The sequence below is a fragment of the Lepidothrix coronata genome, unplaced genomic scaffold (assembly GCF_001604755.1).
Source record: "Lepidothrix coronata isolate B3197 unplaced genomic scaffold, Lepidothrix_coronata-1.0 Scaffold107, whole genome shotgun sequence".
In the NCBI taxonomy this organism is placed as follows: Eukaryota; Metazoa; Chordata; class Aves; order Passeriformes; family Pipridae; genus Lepidothrix; species Lepidothrix coronata.
In genome coordinates this window covers 3,278,236-3,295,215 of record NW_016690287.1, presented here as the reverse complement: position 1 = coordinate 3,295,215, position 16,980 = coordinate 3,278,236, and the positions used below count along the sequence as shown (strand labels likewise).

Here is a 16,980-nt window from a genome sequence, read left to right as displayed (position 1 = left end):
GGGCTCACCTGCTCCGGGCGGGCACTGCCATAACCCGGCCGCCGGGGGCGGTCCTGACCCGGCGTGTTCCCGCCTCCCCGGCATCGCAGCTTCGCGTCCGGAGAGGCAGATTCGTCTGAGATTCGTTTTCCGTGGCGAACGTGCTGAGAAAGCGCCTCTGGAGGGAGGGAGGGAGGGAAGGAGGAGGGGAGGGAAGAAGGGAAGGGCGGGCGGAGCGGCGGCGGCGGCGGGAGCGCTCGCCCGTAGCGGGGATGGCGCGGCCGGGCAGGAGGTGCGTGTGCCGGGAGGAAAGGAGGGCTCGCCGCCTGCTCTCGGGGCCTGGGATGGCTCCCAGGGTGGCCCTGTTTTCCTTTCCAGCTGGAAGGGAATTGGCAGCTGGCTGAGCGGCAGGTCCCAGGGGGTCGCGGTCAGTGGCGCTGGGTCCGGATGGGGGCCTGTCGCTAGTGGGGTCCCTCGGGGTTCAGTGATAGAATCAAAGAATGGTTTGCATTGGAAGGGACTTAAAAGATCATCTCGTTCCTTGCCATGGGCAGGGGGACACGTTCCACTAGACCAGGTTGCTCAGAGCCCCGTCCAACCTGGCCTTGAACACTTCAGGGATGGGGCAGCCACAGCTTCTCTGGGCAACCTGTGCCAGGGCCTCCCCACCCTCCCAGGGAAGAATTCCTTCCTAATATCCAATCTAAACTTTCTCTCTGTCAGTGTGAAGCCATTGCCCCTTGTCCTGTCACTCCAGGCCCTTGGAAATAGTCTCTCCCCACCTACCTTGTGGGCTCCCTTCAGGTCCTGGAAGGCCACCATTAGGTCACCCCAAAGCTTCTCTTCTCCAGGCTGAACAATCCCAACTCTCTCAGCCTTTCCTCACAGCAGAGCTGCTCCATCCCCCTGATCATCTTGGTGTCCCTTCTCTGGACTCGCTCCAAGAGCTCCATGTCCTTGCTGTGCTGGGCCCCCAGAGCTGGAGGCAGCACTGCAGGGGGGTCATCCTGGGCCCGGTGTTGTTTAACTTGTTCGTCAGTGACTTGGCTGAAGGGGTCGATGCCTCGTCAGAAAGTTTGGTGAGGACACAAAGCCTGGAGGAGTGGCCGATATCCCAGAGGGCTGTGCAGCCGTTCGGAGGGATCTTGACAGAATGGAGAGATGGGGAGAGAAGACCTCTCTGAAATTCAGCAAAGGCAAATGCAGGGTCTGCACCTGGGGAATAACCCCGTGCACCTCTGCAGGCTGGGGGTGACCTGCTGGGAAGCATCTCTGCGGGGGAGGACCTGAGGGTCCTGGTGGACAACAGTATGTCCCTGAGCCGGCAGTGTGTCCTGGGGGCAGGGAGGCCAATGGGATCCTGGGGGACATTGAAAGAGCACTGCCAGCAGTATGAGGAGGGTAATCCTGCCCCTCTACTCAGCCATGGTGAGGAACATCTGAAGTCTTGGGCTCCTCAGGACAGGAGGAACATGGAGCTCCTGGAGTGGGTCCAGCAGTCTGCAGAGATGATTCAGGGACTGGAGCATCTCCCTGAGGAGGAAAGGCTGAGGGAGCTGGGGCTGTTCAGCCTCCAGAGGAGACACTGAGAGGGGACCTCATCCATGTGTGTCAGTGTGTGCAGGGAGGGGACAGAGGATGGACCAGGCTCTGCTCGGGGGTGCCCAGCAATGGCACAAGAGGCCACAGGCAGGAACTGATGCCCAGGAAGTTCCAGCTGGACATGAGGAAGAACTTCTTTGCTGTGCAATGACTGAGCACTGAACAGATTGCCCAGAGAGGGTGTGGAGTCTCCCTCCCTGGGGATATTCCAGAACAACCTGGATACAATCCTGTGCCATGTGCGTTGGGATGACCCTGCTGGAGCAGGGAGGTGGGACCAGATGCCCCACTGTGGTCCCCTCCAACCTGACCCTTCCTTAAATTCTGTGATTCTGTGAAGCACGGGGATTCTCCCTGGTGTGTCTGTGTCCCTGTCAGGGAGCACCCCTCAGGTAGATCCCAGGCTGTGTCCTCTCTGGTCCCCTCAAGTAACACCTGCCCTGACAGCAGCATTTCAAGTGCCTAAAAGTGACCTCGTAGATAAATAATTTCCATTGCACAGTAGCAGCTCACAGGCAGTGTGTCCATAAGGACAATGCAATGCTCCCATATGACAACAACAAAAAGTGCTGTTATTTTAAGATTTTTAAAAAATCTGGAAGCTATTCCTGTTAACCCTGTTCTATACAGTAGTACTCGTTATACACATTATCTCTTCTCTCTGGTGACCAGTGACAGGACCTGAGGGAACAGCTGGAGCTGTGTCAGGGTAGAGTTAGATTGGATATTATGAAAATGTTCTTCCCCCGGGGGTTGTTTGGGCCTTGACCGGGTTCCCGGGGGCGTTGTTCCCGGCCCCAGGGTTGCCGGGGTTCAGGGGTTTTTTGGCCACGTTTTTCGGGACATGGTGGGATTGTTGGGGTGTCTGTGCAGGGCCAGGAGTTGGACTCATTGATCCTTGTGAGTTCCTTCCAACTCAGGGTATTCTGTGATTTTGTTATTCCCTACCTTTGAACATGTACTGCTTTTTTTCTTGTAAAACTTGCTTTACCCAAAAATGAAATGTTAGCAAGTCAAGATACTCAGACAGAAAGGACTAATAGTATATATTTTCTTTTGACACAGGAACAGGAAAGTAGTTGATTATTCTCAATTTGGGGATTTGGAAGATGACGGTAAGTGGTGTGTTCCTGCATGTAACAAACATGCCAGGAACTAAGGGAACCACCCAAAATGGGTGGGAGGAGAGATGAAGGGAGACCTCACAGCAGTGCAGCTTCCTCATGAGGGACTTGATGATCCTCTGTGATCCTTCCAACTCAGCATATTCTGTGACTTTGTGATTCTATGAAAATACCATCATGTCTTTAATGAAGTATATTCGTTAAGAATAGTTTGTTAAGCCCTTACTTCTTTCAGCAGAAGGAATCTGGGCACACTGGTGAATATTCCAATTCCACAACCACGTCATGGCTGTAAAGCAGAGCATAAGAGCAGTGTGCCAGGAAACTGTGGAATACACAGTATCTTGTTGCAGTTAAATCTTTCTCTCCGTTTCCCAGTTTTCAGTGGCAATTAGTTCCATGACGCCCTGACTATTAGTTCACAGGGCTGTAAATGTGAATACAGAGGAAGTGTGAATCATCTCTGCATAGGTCTAACATTTCTCCACAGCTCTCTGTCTCAGTGGGTTTGTGATAAGGACATAGTACTCAAATTTGGAGTGTCATTGACCAGAAAAATAGATTGCAAGCTGTCTTTTTCCACAAAGGTCCTCCTTTCCTTCTAAGCCCTAGTGGATGTTACTCATTTTTACTAATTTTTCTGGCAGAGTTTGTTTGCTTCCATTTTTGTTTGCTTTTTTTTTCCATGCTGTTTTCAGGATCCAGGGAACAGTTTGAATTGGTGGGAAGGGGAGGGCAAAAATAAATAATGTTGAAGGCAATGCATATTCTTAGTTTAAATGTGGTGCATGACTTTTCTTAGTTTCTAGACCACTTCTAACAATCAAGAAAAACGTAAATTCTCCAAAACCTCTGTGATCTTAGCTAAGGTTCTCCATCATTTAGAGAATACTGAGGATCATTATTTTTTTCCTTATTTTGCACTGTAATATGCAGTGCCCTCAACTGAAAGAAAGGCAGTTTTCGTGCCTTCTATTTTTATTTGAAAATTGGAGAAATGCATTATACCTAATAGGAGGCAATATGAAAATGATAGAAAAAAGGGAGCAACATAGATTTTTTAAAAGTGGAAGTCATTGAGGGGAACAATCCCAAAACACCAGGAACTCAAATCACAGTGGTAGTGATTACTATTATAATATATAATATCAATTCTATCATATCATATTTTATCAATAAGATTGATGCTCAGTGTATCAAAATCTGGTAACACAGTGGACACTGAAGCTTTTTTGCTAATAAAAGCATATATAAAAGAGGTCTTGTTGAATTTTCATTTCAAATACATTTAAGGATAGTATACTTACAGTTGTTGTCTTCTTTAAAAATTTCAGAAAAAAAAGGTTATCTGTGATATATTTTGAGTGTGTGTTGAGATTTAAGTCAAATGACTTCTTTCGGCCCCATGGAAGAGTGTAGGAAAACTCCTGAGAGCTTGTTACTGTTTTCCAACAGATGAAGACTTTGCACCTTCAAGCAAAAAATCCAGAACACAGCCCAAGGAACCAAAGAAGGAGAAAAAAGAGAAGCAAAAAAAGCCACCCAAAGAAGTGACTCAGTCACAAACACAGACACTTAGTAAAAGGTAACAAATGTTGTGGTCAACTCTGTGCTAATACCAATTATTAGTTTTTATATATATATATATATATAATGTTTTGCAATCATGATACTTTTAAGTGTAGAGTGCTTTAAACATCAGGGTGTGCTTTGACTAAATACTTTCAGAAGGTAGTGCTCAGAACATGGAATTCTATAAATAAGTATCGAAATATTTCTCTCTTTACAAGTATCTGAATTTTAAAAAGTTCAGTAAGTCAGAAGAAGATCTGTAACACTCATATAATTCTTTTATTATTTACCATGGTTGTGTTTTTTTTCCAGGTTATCCTTGGATGACAAACTTTATAAGAGAGATTTGGAAGTTGCCTTAGCCTTGTCTGTCAAAGAAAAATCTGCAAATATCCTTGAGGTGCAAAATTCAGAAGAACAAGGTTACTTTGCAGTTCAATGCAACACTCTTTATTCATATGTAGTGAAATTGAACATGAGAATTTATTTTGCAGTGGAATAGATTGAAAATCGTGCTTTATTTCAAGATGTCCTGATAAGGAAGTGAGAATTTTTAGGTAGTGCCTGTCTTCTTATGTTCTTGTTTTTTTTCTGTGAGAAAAGTAAGATCTCCCAAACATGTAGTTTGATTATAGACGGATAAAAACTGTAGCTGTTTCCATTTATTAATATTTCTACTTTTTATCATGTGGTTTTTGCGTGTTGATATTTTATATTTTTTATCTTTTTTTTCTGGATCTTAAAACAGATAAGAGTATTGAATCAGAAAACATACACAGGAGACCCCCTTTTTCCAACTGCAGTGTAGACAGTGAGGTTTTAGGTAAGTTGTTCTCATATTCTGTCTTCAGAAAGAGGATTTAAGTAGCTTCTCTCTTTTTTATTTCTATTGTTGCTTTTCACTGATGTGAAAAAAAAGAGTCTTTGTCTTAAATAAAGATTGAAGGATGCATTAATTTTTTCATTAAGTCTTAAAATGGGGAAACCTGGGGATTGCTGAGTGAGATTGTTACACATCACTAAAAGTCAGTTGGAAAACACAACAGGCATGTGACATTTTTAGATGCTTACTTTATTTCATTCTTTAAGAAGCTACACTTACCCTCTACTCTTTAATGGGTCCATAATGCCTAAGGATCAAATAAACATGACCAAGCATTTGCTGTGCCATTGGAAACTTCATTTTTCCAGTTTTTATTTTGGTCCTTCTGTTAGCTTGATTACAGAGAAATGTCACAATGAGAAAGCACCGTTTGGTTGGTTAAAAGAGTAAAATGAGGACCCTGGGAAAGCAAGTGTCAGCGATATGTTTTTGTGTAGTATAACTCAACATCACCACAAATTAGTTCTGGGAACTCAAATACCTTCTTCTTTTTGAGAAGGAGGATAGATTTGCTGTGAATTTCAGTTAATGGAACCACCTTCTGTTTCCTAGGTCTCAATCAGGTGATGGATGAAGACACACCCAAGGGTGATGGTGGGAAAAGAACAGTGACATCCAAAGTTCCAGCACGGCAGAAGGTGGTTGACAGTGATGACAGAGAGCATGACACTGACTCTGAGCCAGAGTCTGTCCCCAGTAAGTTCTTCTCCACAAAAACCCTCTCCTTAAGTGTGCTTTGGATGTGATGCCTTTCAAATAGTTTGTATTTTCAGTGAAATTCCTGCTGCTTCCACTGTATTTTCCCTCCCCCCTTCTCTAATACCAGTGACAACCCAATAGCACTTTCACACTAAATTTAAACAATTGCAGCTTATTCATACACAGACCCCAAAGTGGCAGAATTCCACAGCTTCCCTGCCTTTGTATGTCAGGACAAATTTCTTCTGTCCTCCTTGTCCAGGAAGCTTTTGTCTTTTTAAAGAGCCTTTGTTCATTTTTCCCGTGGATTTCCAGGGTTTGCATCAACGTGAAGACTCTGGAGTATGAGGTGTTGGTGGCTTCAGTTTAAGCTTATTTATAAAAATAAGTAGCCTCCCTTCTTTCTTCCTTTCTTCCAGTTCTCAGCTCTTAGGAAAGCAAGCTAATCCATGTCTCAGTCATTCCCCAGTAGGTGACATGTCTGTATAAATATTTACTGCTCAAAGATGGGACAGTCTAGTACCACATTTGCTGTTTCTGCAGAGAGCTTGTGCTGATCAGTCATCTTACATAATGATCTCTCTGCTAAAGAGTGTCTTCCCAAAGTCACTTTTATTTTCCAACCAAGCATCACCTGTAGTTTCTCCTTCATGGACAATGGAACAGAAACCTGAGCCAAGGCAAAAGATGATGTCCAACTCCTCAGAACCAGTTGGGAGGCCTCTACTTGCATCAAGTCCTGTAACACACAAAAAGCCTAAATGGACACCCCCAGGTACGTGTGAGGCTGTAACTGTAAACAGATACATTAGTTGAGTTTTTAGCACTCTCACCTGAAAGCAAACAAAGAAAACAAACTATTTCAGCAAAATGCTTGCCTTTTTATAAAGAAAGGTTTTCTTTTGACAGATTTAAGATTAAAAAAGAGAGAAAGGATGAAAAGCTATCTCTGTGCTTCTTTTACAGCATTATCCTTAACTCCTTTATCTGGGAAGGAGGGGTTAATGAAATATTTTTCATAGTGTGGATCAAGAGATTCTTTATGTCCATTTCTCTCTTATTTAGAGCTTTCTTTATCTCTGCTACATGCTGCTTAATTATCTATCCTAAACAAATAATATTAGAAAAATGTTTGAGAGTTTTAACTGCTCTAGTAAGGCAAGTGCTTAGAAGCTTTATTTTTGCAGGTGTTTGAACATGCTGTTGCCATTGAGTCCTGCTGTTTGCTTTGATTTTCCTTCTCCTTTACTCTTCTGGTTCTCTCTGTTTGGCTCCTTTCCATCAAGCTTCCTTTCCCACTTGGAATTGTGCTGTGTGATTCTCTGTGGAGTGCCTGAAAATGCACAGAACACTGGGAACAGTTCTTATGGGCAGTGTTGCTCCAGTGTCTTGCTGGTTAATTAGAAACTGTGCACCATTCCAAAGGGATGGATTCCTGGGGAGTGTGCTGATTTTCACATGCTGTGCTGTTCAGACCTCTCTGCAATATCTTTAGAATAGTTTTTTTTGTTCTGTTAGGAAAACTATAAAAAGTCAACAGTCATATGATTTATTTTTTTTTTCCCCCTCTAAACCTCTTATACCTTCTTTTTGTTTTAAACTTATTTTCAGCTCCATCAGGAAGCAGTAATTCCTCTGGGAAATACGTTGCTGTTAAGTCACCTATTCACTGCCTTAGACTTGGCCTCTCCAGACTGGCAAGAGTTAAACCACTGCATCCCAGTGCCACCAGCAGTTAAATGGTCAGTGACAAGGCGCCACATGAAGGAAAAGACTGTGGAAAGTGTTTTGCTTATAAACAGCATCATGGCACCATCCATTTTGGAGGACTGTTGTTTATGGACGGTGTTGTAATGAGTTTTTATCCTGCAAGTTGCTGGGCATCCTTAAGTGCTACTGAATAATTGTATTATTTAGTCAAGGTGACATCTGGGTCACCAGCTCTTTCATGTATTATATTCACAGATGTTGGTTTGTGATAATTTTAATTCTCTAATAACTAAACTCTTGGCAATAAAACAGCCTAGACAGCAGGATGTATGACAGAAAATACGTTTTTAGAATGTTGTATTTTTTAAAAAACTAAAATAAAGTACTTTATATAATCTGATTTTATGATTTTACTTTATTAATTTTGAAAATCACTTCAAATTTTGGCTGCAGTCTGGCAAATATTTTTGCATGTGTATGCCCTTACTGGAAGTTCAGCAGCATTGGTAGGGCTCAGACAACGAGGATTTTGGTTGGAGCTCCTCAGGCTTCTTTGAGGACCATGATACCAAGCTTAGGGAGGGGGTTTTGTAAATCATTGGAGTGACAGTTACTGAGTAATGAAGCTGAGCTTTCAAACTTATTGCTCCATAATGTAAATAATTTCCTATCTAAGCATATTGATTATGTTGGATGATGTAGCAAATGCATTTCTTTCTTGAGGGATCTGGTCATGACTCTCCGATTTGCATTAACAAAGGAATATCACAGAACCATGGAATGGCCTTGGTTGGCAGGGACCTTAAAGCTCATCTTGTTCCAACCCCCTGCCATGGGCAGAGACACCTTCCACTATCCCAGGTTGCTCAGAGCCCCATCCAACTTGGCCTTGGACACTTCCAGGGATGGGGCAGCCACAGTTTGTCTGGGCAACCTGTGCCAGGGCCTCCCCACCCTCACAGGGAAGAATTTCTTCCTGATATCCAATCTAAACCTGTTCTCTGTCAGTTTGAAGCCATTGTCCCTCATCCTGTCACTCCAGGCACTTGGAAATAAGTCTCTCTCCATCTTTCTTGTGGGCTCCCTTGAAGGCCACCATTAGGTCACCCTGAGGCCAAGCCTTCATTTCCCTGGTCTATACTTTTCTCAGGTATTCTGTTAATGTGAAAATCTGTATCTTGTGATTAAATAATAAAGATGTAACAATGCTTACTCAGAACTGTGGGATTTAATAAGGGAAACAAACCTTTTCCCATTATTTTTCTAATGGAAACAGAAGTGCCCAAATGCCATTTCCTGTGTTTGAGTGCAACAGGAATTCCATTAACTGCTCTTTAATTTTCAACAAAAGAGTTGGGTATTATTTGCTCTAAACAGATCAAATGTAAACTATGTTTCATGCCTGATCACTTTTGTTGTCTCAACTTCCTTTTCCCCAGCAGACCTGTAATGTATCAGTGCAAACCACAAAGCTGAAAACCCCTGTGTTACCACTTCCGCCGAGGCTCTGGGCAAAAACCTGCCCTTTGCATTTTAAAACACTTTGTCCTGCTGCTCACAAAGAATTATTGGTCCGTCTCCACTCACGTGTGACACGGGTCTCTTGGGAGGAAGCCAAAAAAGCTGTGATAAACAAAAGAACTTTGGTGGGTTAAGGCTGTTTCTGTTTGTGCTGGATCTTTCCTCACACCCGCAATATTGTGTACATTTTAAATGAAGACTTTGAGCATGAGTATATTTGGGATATTGAAAAATCTGAAATTTCATTTTCTTACATTTTGGGCTTTCCCCACAATTTGATTTTTTATTTTAATTGTTCTTGAATATGATTCAATAAAGGTTAGTTTTCTCTAGGGTTATCTGGATAAGAGCATGAAAGGACTTTAAGCTTGATCAACTGGCATTGAGTTTAAAAGAAAAAAGCTACATATTCCTTAGTGTCTTTAAGTTTCTGTTTAATGCTCAGGCCTCTCAGTTCCTCTTACCAAATTCTTCTTCATAATGACAGCCCTTGAGGACAAGGTGATCATAATTAGGATGTCATTAAAAGTTATAAGACTACGATGAACAAAGAAAGCATATAAAAAAATAAAACTGATTGAACATGAAAACCAGATATTTATCTGGTTGGTTATCTTTCTGTTTCCCTCCTTGAACACATGACAGGTTTCCTCAGATGTTTCACGTCTTTTTACTTCCAGTAAATCTGCATAAATCTTGCTTTTATTCTAAAATATTTGCAAGATTCATTGAACTGAAGGACTCTAAAGAGTTGTAATCACACAGTTTTTTTAGAAATACCTTGTGAACCCCATCTCAGCAGAAAGTTTAGAAGACAGGTGCATATTTTTAAGAATTGTGTTAATAATTTTAAAGAATATTATTAATATTTTAAAGAATTTTTAAAATAATTCTTATCTTAAAGAGTAATATAAGTGTAACTATGTAGGAAATCAACATTAGAGGGCACAACAACATCAAGTTATCGTTCCAGTGCAATGGAGCTATCTGTATGATATACATATGATTTGTATTTGTATATCAAAGGGTTGGGTGACATTTGGGAGCAAAACATCTAGAAGAGGAAAACAAACAGAAATTTAACGAACAACTTTTGTCCAAGTATATCAACAACACAGCTTTAATGCATTTCCATAGGTGAAGGGACTAATAATAGTTACAGTAACAATTTCTGGTTGGTTATGCTTGCTCATAAGATTTGAGACTTAAAAGAGAACGATTTTGGTAATCACCTCTCCTTTTCTAGGCCCCTATTTCAATCCCATAAGATGGAGACCTCTGAGGAAAATGCCTATATTCTGAGGTCGTTTAAGAGTTTTTGAAACCTGGTAAAATGTTAGAACCTCACCCGCAGAAATTTTACTGAAACCTATCACATTCACTGCCTCCAGTGTATGGTTTGCTGAAATATAGCTTACTCTGGCATTAACAAATCTTTAAATATCTCTTTGTAAAGGTTATAAAATTTCCAGGAAAGTGAAGATAAGATGAAAATCACAATGATCATAGAATTATAGAATGGCCTAGGTTAGAAGGGCCCTTAAAGATCATCTCGTTCCAACCCCCTGCCATGGGCAGGGACACCTTCCACTATCCCAGGTTGCTCAGAGCCCCATCTAACCTGGCCTTGAACATTTCCAGGGATGGGGCAGCTACAGCTTCTCTGGGCAACCTGTGCCAGGGCCTCACCTCCCTCACAGGGAAGAATTTCTTACTAATATCCAATTTAAACCCGTTCTCTGTCTGTTTGAAGCCGTTCCCCCTTGTCCTCTCCCTACCTGTTCTTCTAAATAATCTCTGATAATCTCCAGAGGTTCTGCAGTGATTTTAGGTAGAACTCAATTCCCTTGTGAAAGGTGTTCCCTTTGGCTGTGTTCACATGGCTGTGCAGGAGTAACAATGAAGCCACTGCCAGCCCGCAGGTTTTGGAAAGCCAGGCCAACTGTTATGCTTGAGAGACAGCTCGTTAAATGAACACTTATAAGCTCATTTTGCTGCCACGTGGATGGATTGTAGGGCTCTTGTACCTTGCCTGGCTGCCCCCACCCATTCCACCTGCCCTTCTGACATATAACTGGGAAGACAAAATGGCACAAAGTCTTTCCTAGGAAGGGTGAAATGTGCCCTTAAAGCAAAGGCAGATGAGGTATATTTCCTAAGAGCTGGCTGCACTTAGGACACCTGCAAAGTAACTGCAAATGTGGAGAGCTGCCAAAGATCCTGGGAACATTTAAATCAGCAAGACAGAGATGAAGCACTGAATGGGTTTGGAATGATCATTATAAGAAAAAAATCTGTATGGGATGTGTTTTCCACTTCTAATTTATGCAGTTTGCATAGAAAGTCTGATTCTCCTCCTTCATCACCTTTGTGCTCTGTATCTTCGTTACCCAGTGAGGTTGTAATGATAAGTGATAACGGAGCACATATTTTGTGCAGAACTGTGTTCCCTCTGGAACAGGGGTGAGCTTGTCTCCACTGAGATCAGCTCCCTCTTCCCCTTTTCTCGTTTGCTCAGATTTGTCTTTCTTGCCAAAGAAATTTGGAGGCAGATTTTTCCAGCTGCTCCCAAAAGAGTGGGGGGTGGTATGTTGTTCCCGAGTGGGAACACTGGCTAACTCCCAAATTTTCATCCATATCACTCCTGAGACATGTTACCCAGCACATACTGCAGTAGCTCCTCTGGAACAAAAAGGATTTATGAGCAAATTTTGGTTTTGATAACGTGTGATATGATTTATTACTGTCCTGATGATGATGTTATTTTGCACTCCCTGGTTAAACATGCAAGGGGTGTCTGACAAAGAATGAGAAAGTGAGTGTTATTGTCCAAATGTGAGACAAGACTGTGGTAACACAAGTAAAAATGCAGGTCTGGTGTAATAAACAGTGGTACTGCAACACCATTTAGATTCTAAGTCACTTAGATTCTAAGGCAGTGCTTGAGATCATCTGCTTCAATTATTCTTTGGACAATAATATTAAGGAAATAGCTCTCCTCCAAAATCTCCCTAATATTCTGTGAATTTACAATGCATGTTAAGAGACTATTATTAAAATGTTTTCTAGAAATAATAGGAAAGTTCTTTTACTAAATACGTATTTCTCCTGAAAAATGTCATATGAGGAGAGTCTGAGGGTGCTGGGGGTGTTAAGCCTGGAGAAAAGGAGGGTCAGGGGGGACCTTCCCACTCTTTACAACTCCCTGACAGGAGGTTGTAGCCAGATGGGGGTCGGGCTCTGCTCCCAGGGAACAAGGGACAGGACAAGAGGAAATGGCCTCAAGCTGTGCCAGAGGAGGTTTGGGTTGGACATCAGGAAGAATTCCTTCACTGACATGACAGTCAGGCATTGGAAGGGGCTGCCCAGGGAGGTGGTGGAGTCCTCATCCCTGGAGGTGTCCAAGGAAAGACTGGACATGGCTCTCAGTGCTCTGGGCTGGGGGACAGGGTGGGGGTTGGGAACAGGTTGGATTCGATGATCCTGGAGGTCTTTTCCAGCCTAAATGATTCCGTGATTCTGTGAGGTTTTGCCAGTACCTGGATCTAGCAGGGACTGTAATCACTCACTCTGAAGTACATAGAACCACTTACACAATCCAAAGTAGCTGAAATATCTCACTGAATCAGAACCTCACTGGTAATTAACTCATGTCTCCCCCACAGGGGTGTTGCCTTAACCATGTTATTCAAGACATATCTCAGAGCTCAGTTCAATAACAGCACATGAAATGCAGGCTGGATCCCAGGGTTTTCCCTTGGTGTCCACTGGAGGAGAGGAAGTAGACAGCAGTGAACCACTGCACTGCATTTCTGATGTGCATGAGTGCCTACAGTGTTCCTGAAAACTGGATTTTGGCCACTGGAGCCTGTGCAGATAAATGTAGACATCTTGCAAGAGCTAAAAGTAGATCCCATGAGCACGCAGTCCAGCCTCCCTAAATAAAATCCCTGGGCTTCACATCCATTCCTTGCGGGAAGGCAGAACTACCCAGAACAGTCAGAGATGGTCTAAAGCAAAATGTAGGCAGAGGGATGTGCCTGGAAGTTGCATCCTACCTTTACATATTTTCACCTAATCATTAGATCTGTTTTTAATTCTGGTCAAAATATATATGGTGTTTGTTTTTTCAGTAGGAGCCATGTAGTTGCAATTGCGATGGTTAAGGTTATATGTAAGCTGAGGTCTGGAGAGAGGTGATTTCTTTCATCAGCCCAATTTAAAATGTTAGGAAGGCACAGACTTACACCTTTTTTTACTGCCTTCTCTTCTCCAGGTTGAACAATCCCAATTCTCCCAACCTTAGAGGTTCTCCATCCCTATAATCTTCTTGGTGGCCTCCTCAGGATTTGCTCCAACAGGTCCATGTCCTGTGTTTTCCTTTTTTAGAATACTGAAATTAGTAAGAGTTAATTTTCTTATATTTTTATTGTTAAAAAAAATTGTTTTACAAAGGCTAATATTATTTACTCTTTCTTTCAAAATATTTTAATGCAAAAAGGATTCAGGACCACAGAGAGATTAAATTTATATTTTGTCATTGTTCAGTTTTTACTTCTTTTGGAAGTTTGAAAAAAAAAAAGGGAGGGAAGGAAAGAGAAGGATGAGAAAAAAGACAATCGGATGACAAAACAAGAAGTGAAAACCCAAACCTGCTTTAATTAAAGGAAAAAAACCAACAAAAACAAATTAAAAAAATGTAAAGAAACAAACAATAAAATCTGAAGACTATAACTTTTCTTGCAAAAAAAATAGAAAACCAATTTGAAAAATATTTTAGAGAATCAGCAAAGAGGTTGTCTTTGGTAGGAAATACAGCAATAAAATAATAAGTGGAAGGGCTTGCACTATAAAGTTCATAATAAACAAATTCTGCCTTTGTCTTCATATCCTGCTCCAACTCACATCAGTGAAGTGCTCTTCTGCTTCCAGGAGTCAAATTTAGAGCTGGAAAGGAGACAAGGTAAGTGATGGAAAATGGAGAAACTGAAGTTTATGAAGCCTTGTGGAAGATGGATTGTTCCTCACATCCTGAACTCCAGTCACTATGAACTCAACAAGAGACTATTTCCAAGGGCCTGGAGTGACAGGACAAGGAGAATGGCTTCAAACTGACAGGTTTAGATTGGATATTAGGGAGAAGTTCTTCCCTGGGAGGGCAGGAAGGCCCTGGCACAGGTAGCCCAGAGGAGCTGTGGCTGCCCCATCCCTGGAAATGTCCAAGGCCAGGTTGGATGGGGCTCTGAGCAACCTGGGATAGTGGAAGGCGTTCCTGCCCATACAGGTGATCTTTAGGGTCCCTTCCAAACCAAACCATTCCATGACCCTGTGATTCAAAAAAAGAAGGAGATTTGAAGGTTTATTTTCTGTTTTATTCCAAACCCACTATGGCTTTATTGTCCTAAGGCTAGCATTGCTCCTCTGTTTTTTAAAATCTTTCTTTCTCTGTGGTTAAGACTGTGTCTGCATTTTTCTGCCTTTTATGAAATATGAATTGCTTTCTCATATGCAAAGAGAGTAAAGAAAATAATTACTTGAGACTAAGTGTTGCCTACTTCCCCATGGAGTCTGTCAGGAGTATAAAAATAGGCTATGATGAGGTGAATAAAACATGACTGAAGTCTGTTCCCTTAATATTCCAAAGTAAGGCTGTTTCTGCTGTAGGCATTTTGCTGATGGTTAATACATAAAGGGTGCATAGAGAATTAAAATGTAAGCAGAGACAGGACTACCTAGAAACACTCACTCCAAGACTGCAAGTAGTTTTGAGGGCTAAGAGAGAGCTGTGAGCCTAAATACTCTGAATTACCTTTGAATTACCTTCATTAGACAGTTAATGTTTATAGCAGGTAAGGTAAAGCTGTATCCTTTGAAGAAGAATAAAAAAAAAAAAGAAGAAGAAGAAGAAAGAAAAGCAAATGACCCTCAAGGGATGGTTTTGCAATCCTGCTGAGCCCAATTGACAAACATGTTGTGCTTGTGCTAAGTCCTCAAAGATTTCATAGCACGTCAGCAGCTCTGCTACCATCCACAGTTCAGTTTAATATTATTTAGACTTTGTCAGTGCTGGGAAAGGTGGTAAAACAATATGGGACTTGATTCCAGCCACCTTACGCATCAAAATCATCAATCAGCCCATGCTTTTATTCACAGAGGGGCACGGGTTGGATTAGATTAACTTTAGTGCCAGATTTGAATGACAAAAAGAACAATTTAATGGAGACAGATGTAAAAGCTTTGTCCTGGTGGGGAAAGAAAGAAGGAAACAATGAGAGCTGCTGTGATTTCAGCTTCTTCAGTAACTCTTGTTTACGAGTGAGAAGAAATAAAAGAATCCAGCCTGAGGTAATAGTGGTTGGCATTTGTTTTTATTCTTTGATGTGCATACGTTTGTATTAGGTTGTGACGCACCTGTTGTGAGGAATAGAAAGATAACTGCTAGAAAACAGAAGATAGTTTGATGAGTTGCATCATCTGCCATCAACTCCATATGATATTTTTATTGTATTAACCATAAATTTCTTTGGAGAAGTGGAATTAAGATGTGGGGTTCTTGGGGCTGTCCTGTGCAGGGCCAGGAGCTGGACTTCAGTGATCTCTGTGGGTCCCTTCCAACTCAGGATATTCTGTGATTCTATGATGGCAATTTTTAATGGAAGCAACATCAGTAATTGCTGCAAAGGTAAAAACTTAACATTTTTAAGTCACAGGAGTATCTTAAGGGTTTCTGCATAAATGATAAGCAAATTATTAATTTCTACACCCAGAGTAACTAGGGTCCTGCAAAAGTTTTCATAATAAACTTCAGGTTTATATGAAAGGCTTTGTGGCTTATTAAAAATATATGTATATTGTAGACAGCTGGCCTATTTTTTATTTTAGAGAAAAATAAGATACTCTATAGAAATCCCAGTGATTTACATTACTCTGAAATCAAAAGCTCTGCCTTATAAAAAAGTGTGCTTCTAAGTTTAAAGCTGACATTTGATAATTTTGTTTAAACTGACCTTCTATAGGAAAATCAACATGAGGGGTCATTCATTGATGAGCTACTAATTTCATATTTGTATAACTCCTCAGAAGTGATGAAGTTGTCAAATTATGCCCCTAGTTTTCCTCCCCAGATGGCACTATTCAGAAGGTATATCTGAGTGCATAGGTGATTATCTGATGTCAGGAGTATCTGGGGAGGTGTCTAGTAAGTATAGTTATGAACTATAAAAGGACTGAGGGGCCTTGATTCTCCTGGACCAGCCTCTCCAGCTTCCCCTTCCAGGGAATAACACAGGAGGTCACTTGGTCTGTTCAGACTGGAGAAGAGGACACTGAGGGGAGACCTCACAGCATCTGCAGCTTCCTCACGAGGGGCAGTGGAGGGGGAAGGCTCTGATCTTTGCTCTCTGTTGACCAGTGGCAGGACCCAAGGGAACAGCTGGGGCTGTGTCAGTGGAGGTTTAGGTTGGATCTCAGGAAAAGGTTCTTCCCCCAGAGGGTGGTTGGGCACTGAACAGGCTCCCCAGAGTAGTGGTCACAGCACCAAGGCTGCCAGAGCTCAAGGAGCATTTGGACAACGCTCTCAGGCACATGGTGGGATTGTTGGGGTGTCTGTGCAGGGCCAGGAGTTGGACTCAATGATCCTTGTGAGTCCCTTCCAACTCAGGGTATTCTATGATTCCGTGATTCATTTGCCTACCAACTATTTTTTTTTTTTTGCCCATGAATTTTCACCATATCCAGAGCTTCATTTCATCTGTGCACCCCACTCAATTTAAATCAGCTTATCTGGTCCATGTCCAATTCCTGCTTCTCATGTGATTTCTCTTCATTTTGGGAGTCCAGGAATAACCATGTTTTCTGTTCTTGGAATAGTCCTAAGAACAGATTGATGCA

At 42.0% G+C, this 16,980-nt stretch overlaps 1 protein-coding gene across 2 annotated transcripts; it reads left to right on the top strand.

The window, feature by feature from the left end:
- Positions 1 to 188: 188 nt before the first annotated feature.
- RAD51AP1 (RAD51 associated protein 1) lies at positions 189 to 7,969 on the top strand. 2 transcript variants are annotated; one of them, XM_017823981.1, is made up of 8 exons: positions 189 to 271; positions 2,647 to 2,696; positions 4,161 to 4,290; positions 4,590 to 4,699; positions 5,026 to 5,100; positions 5,713 to 5,856; positions 6,500 to 6,634; positions 7,471 to 7,969. In XM_017823981.1, the coding sequence occupies exons 1-8, from the start codon at positions 252 to 254 to the stop codon at positions 7,596 to 7,598; spliced, it is 792 nt and encodes a 263-aa protein (XP_017679470.1). In that variant the 5' UTR covers positions 189 to 251; the 3' UTR covers positions 7,599 to 7,969. The 2 variants fall into 2 exon arrangements, with proteins under 2 accessions (XP_017679470.1, XP_017679469.1); XM_017823980.1 differs by having other exon boundaries at positions 6,488 to 6,634.
- Positions 7,970 to 16,980: the final 9,011 nt, after the last annotated feature.

Coding starts and splice junctions, on each gene's coding strand:
- RAD51AP1 (XM_017823980.1), top strand. CDS start 252: ATGGCGCGGCCGGGCAGGAG. Junction 4,700..5,025: donor GCAAAATTCAGAAGAACAAG/GTTACTTTGCAG, acceptor ATCTTAAAACAG/ATAAGAGTATTGAATCAGAA. Junction 5,101..5,712: donor TGTAGACAGTGAGGTTTTAG/GTAAGTTGTTCT, acceptor TCTGTTTCCTAG/GTCTCAATCAGGTGATGGAT.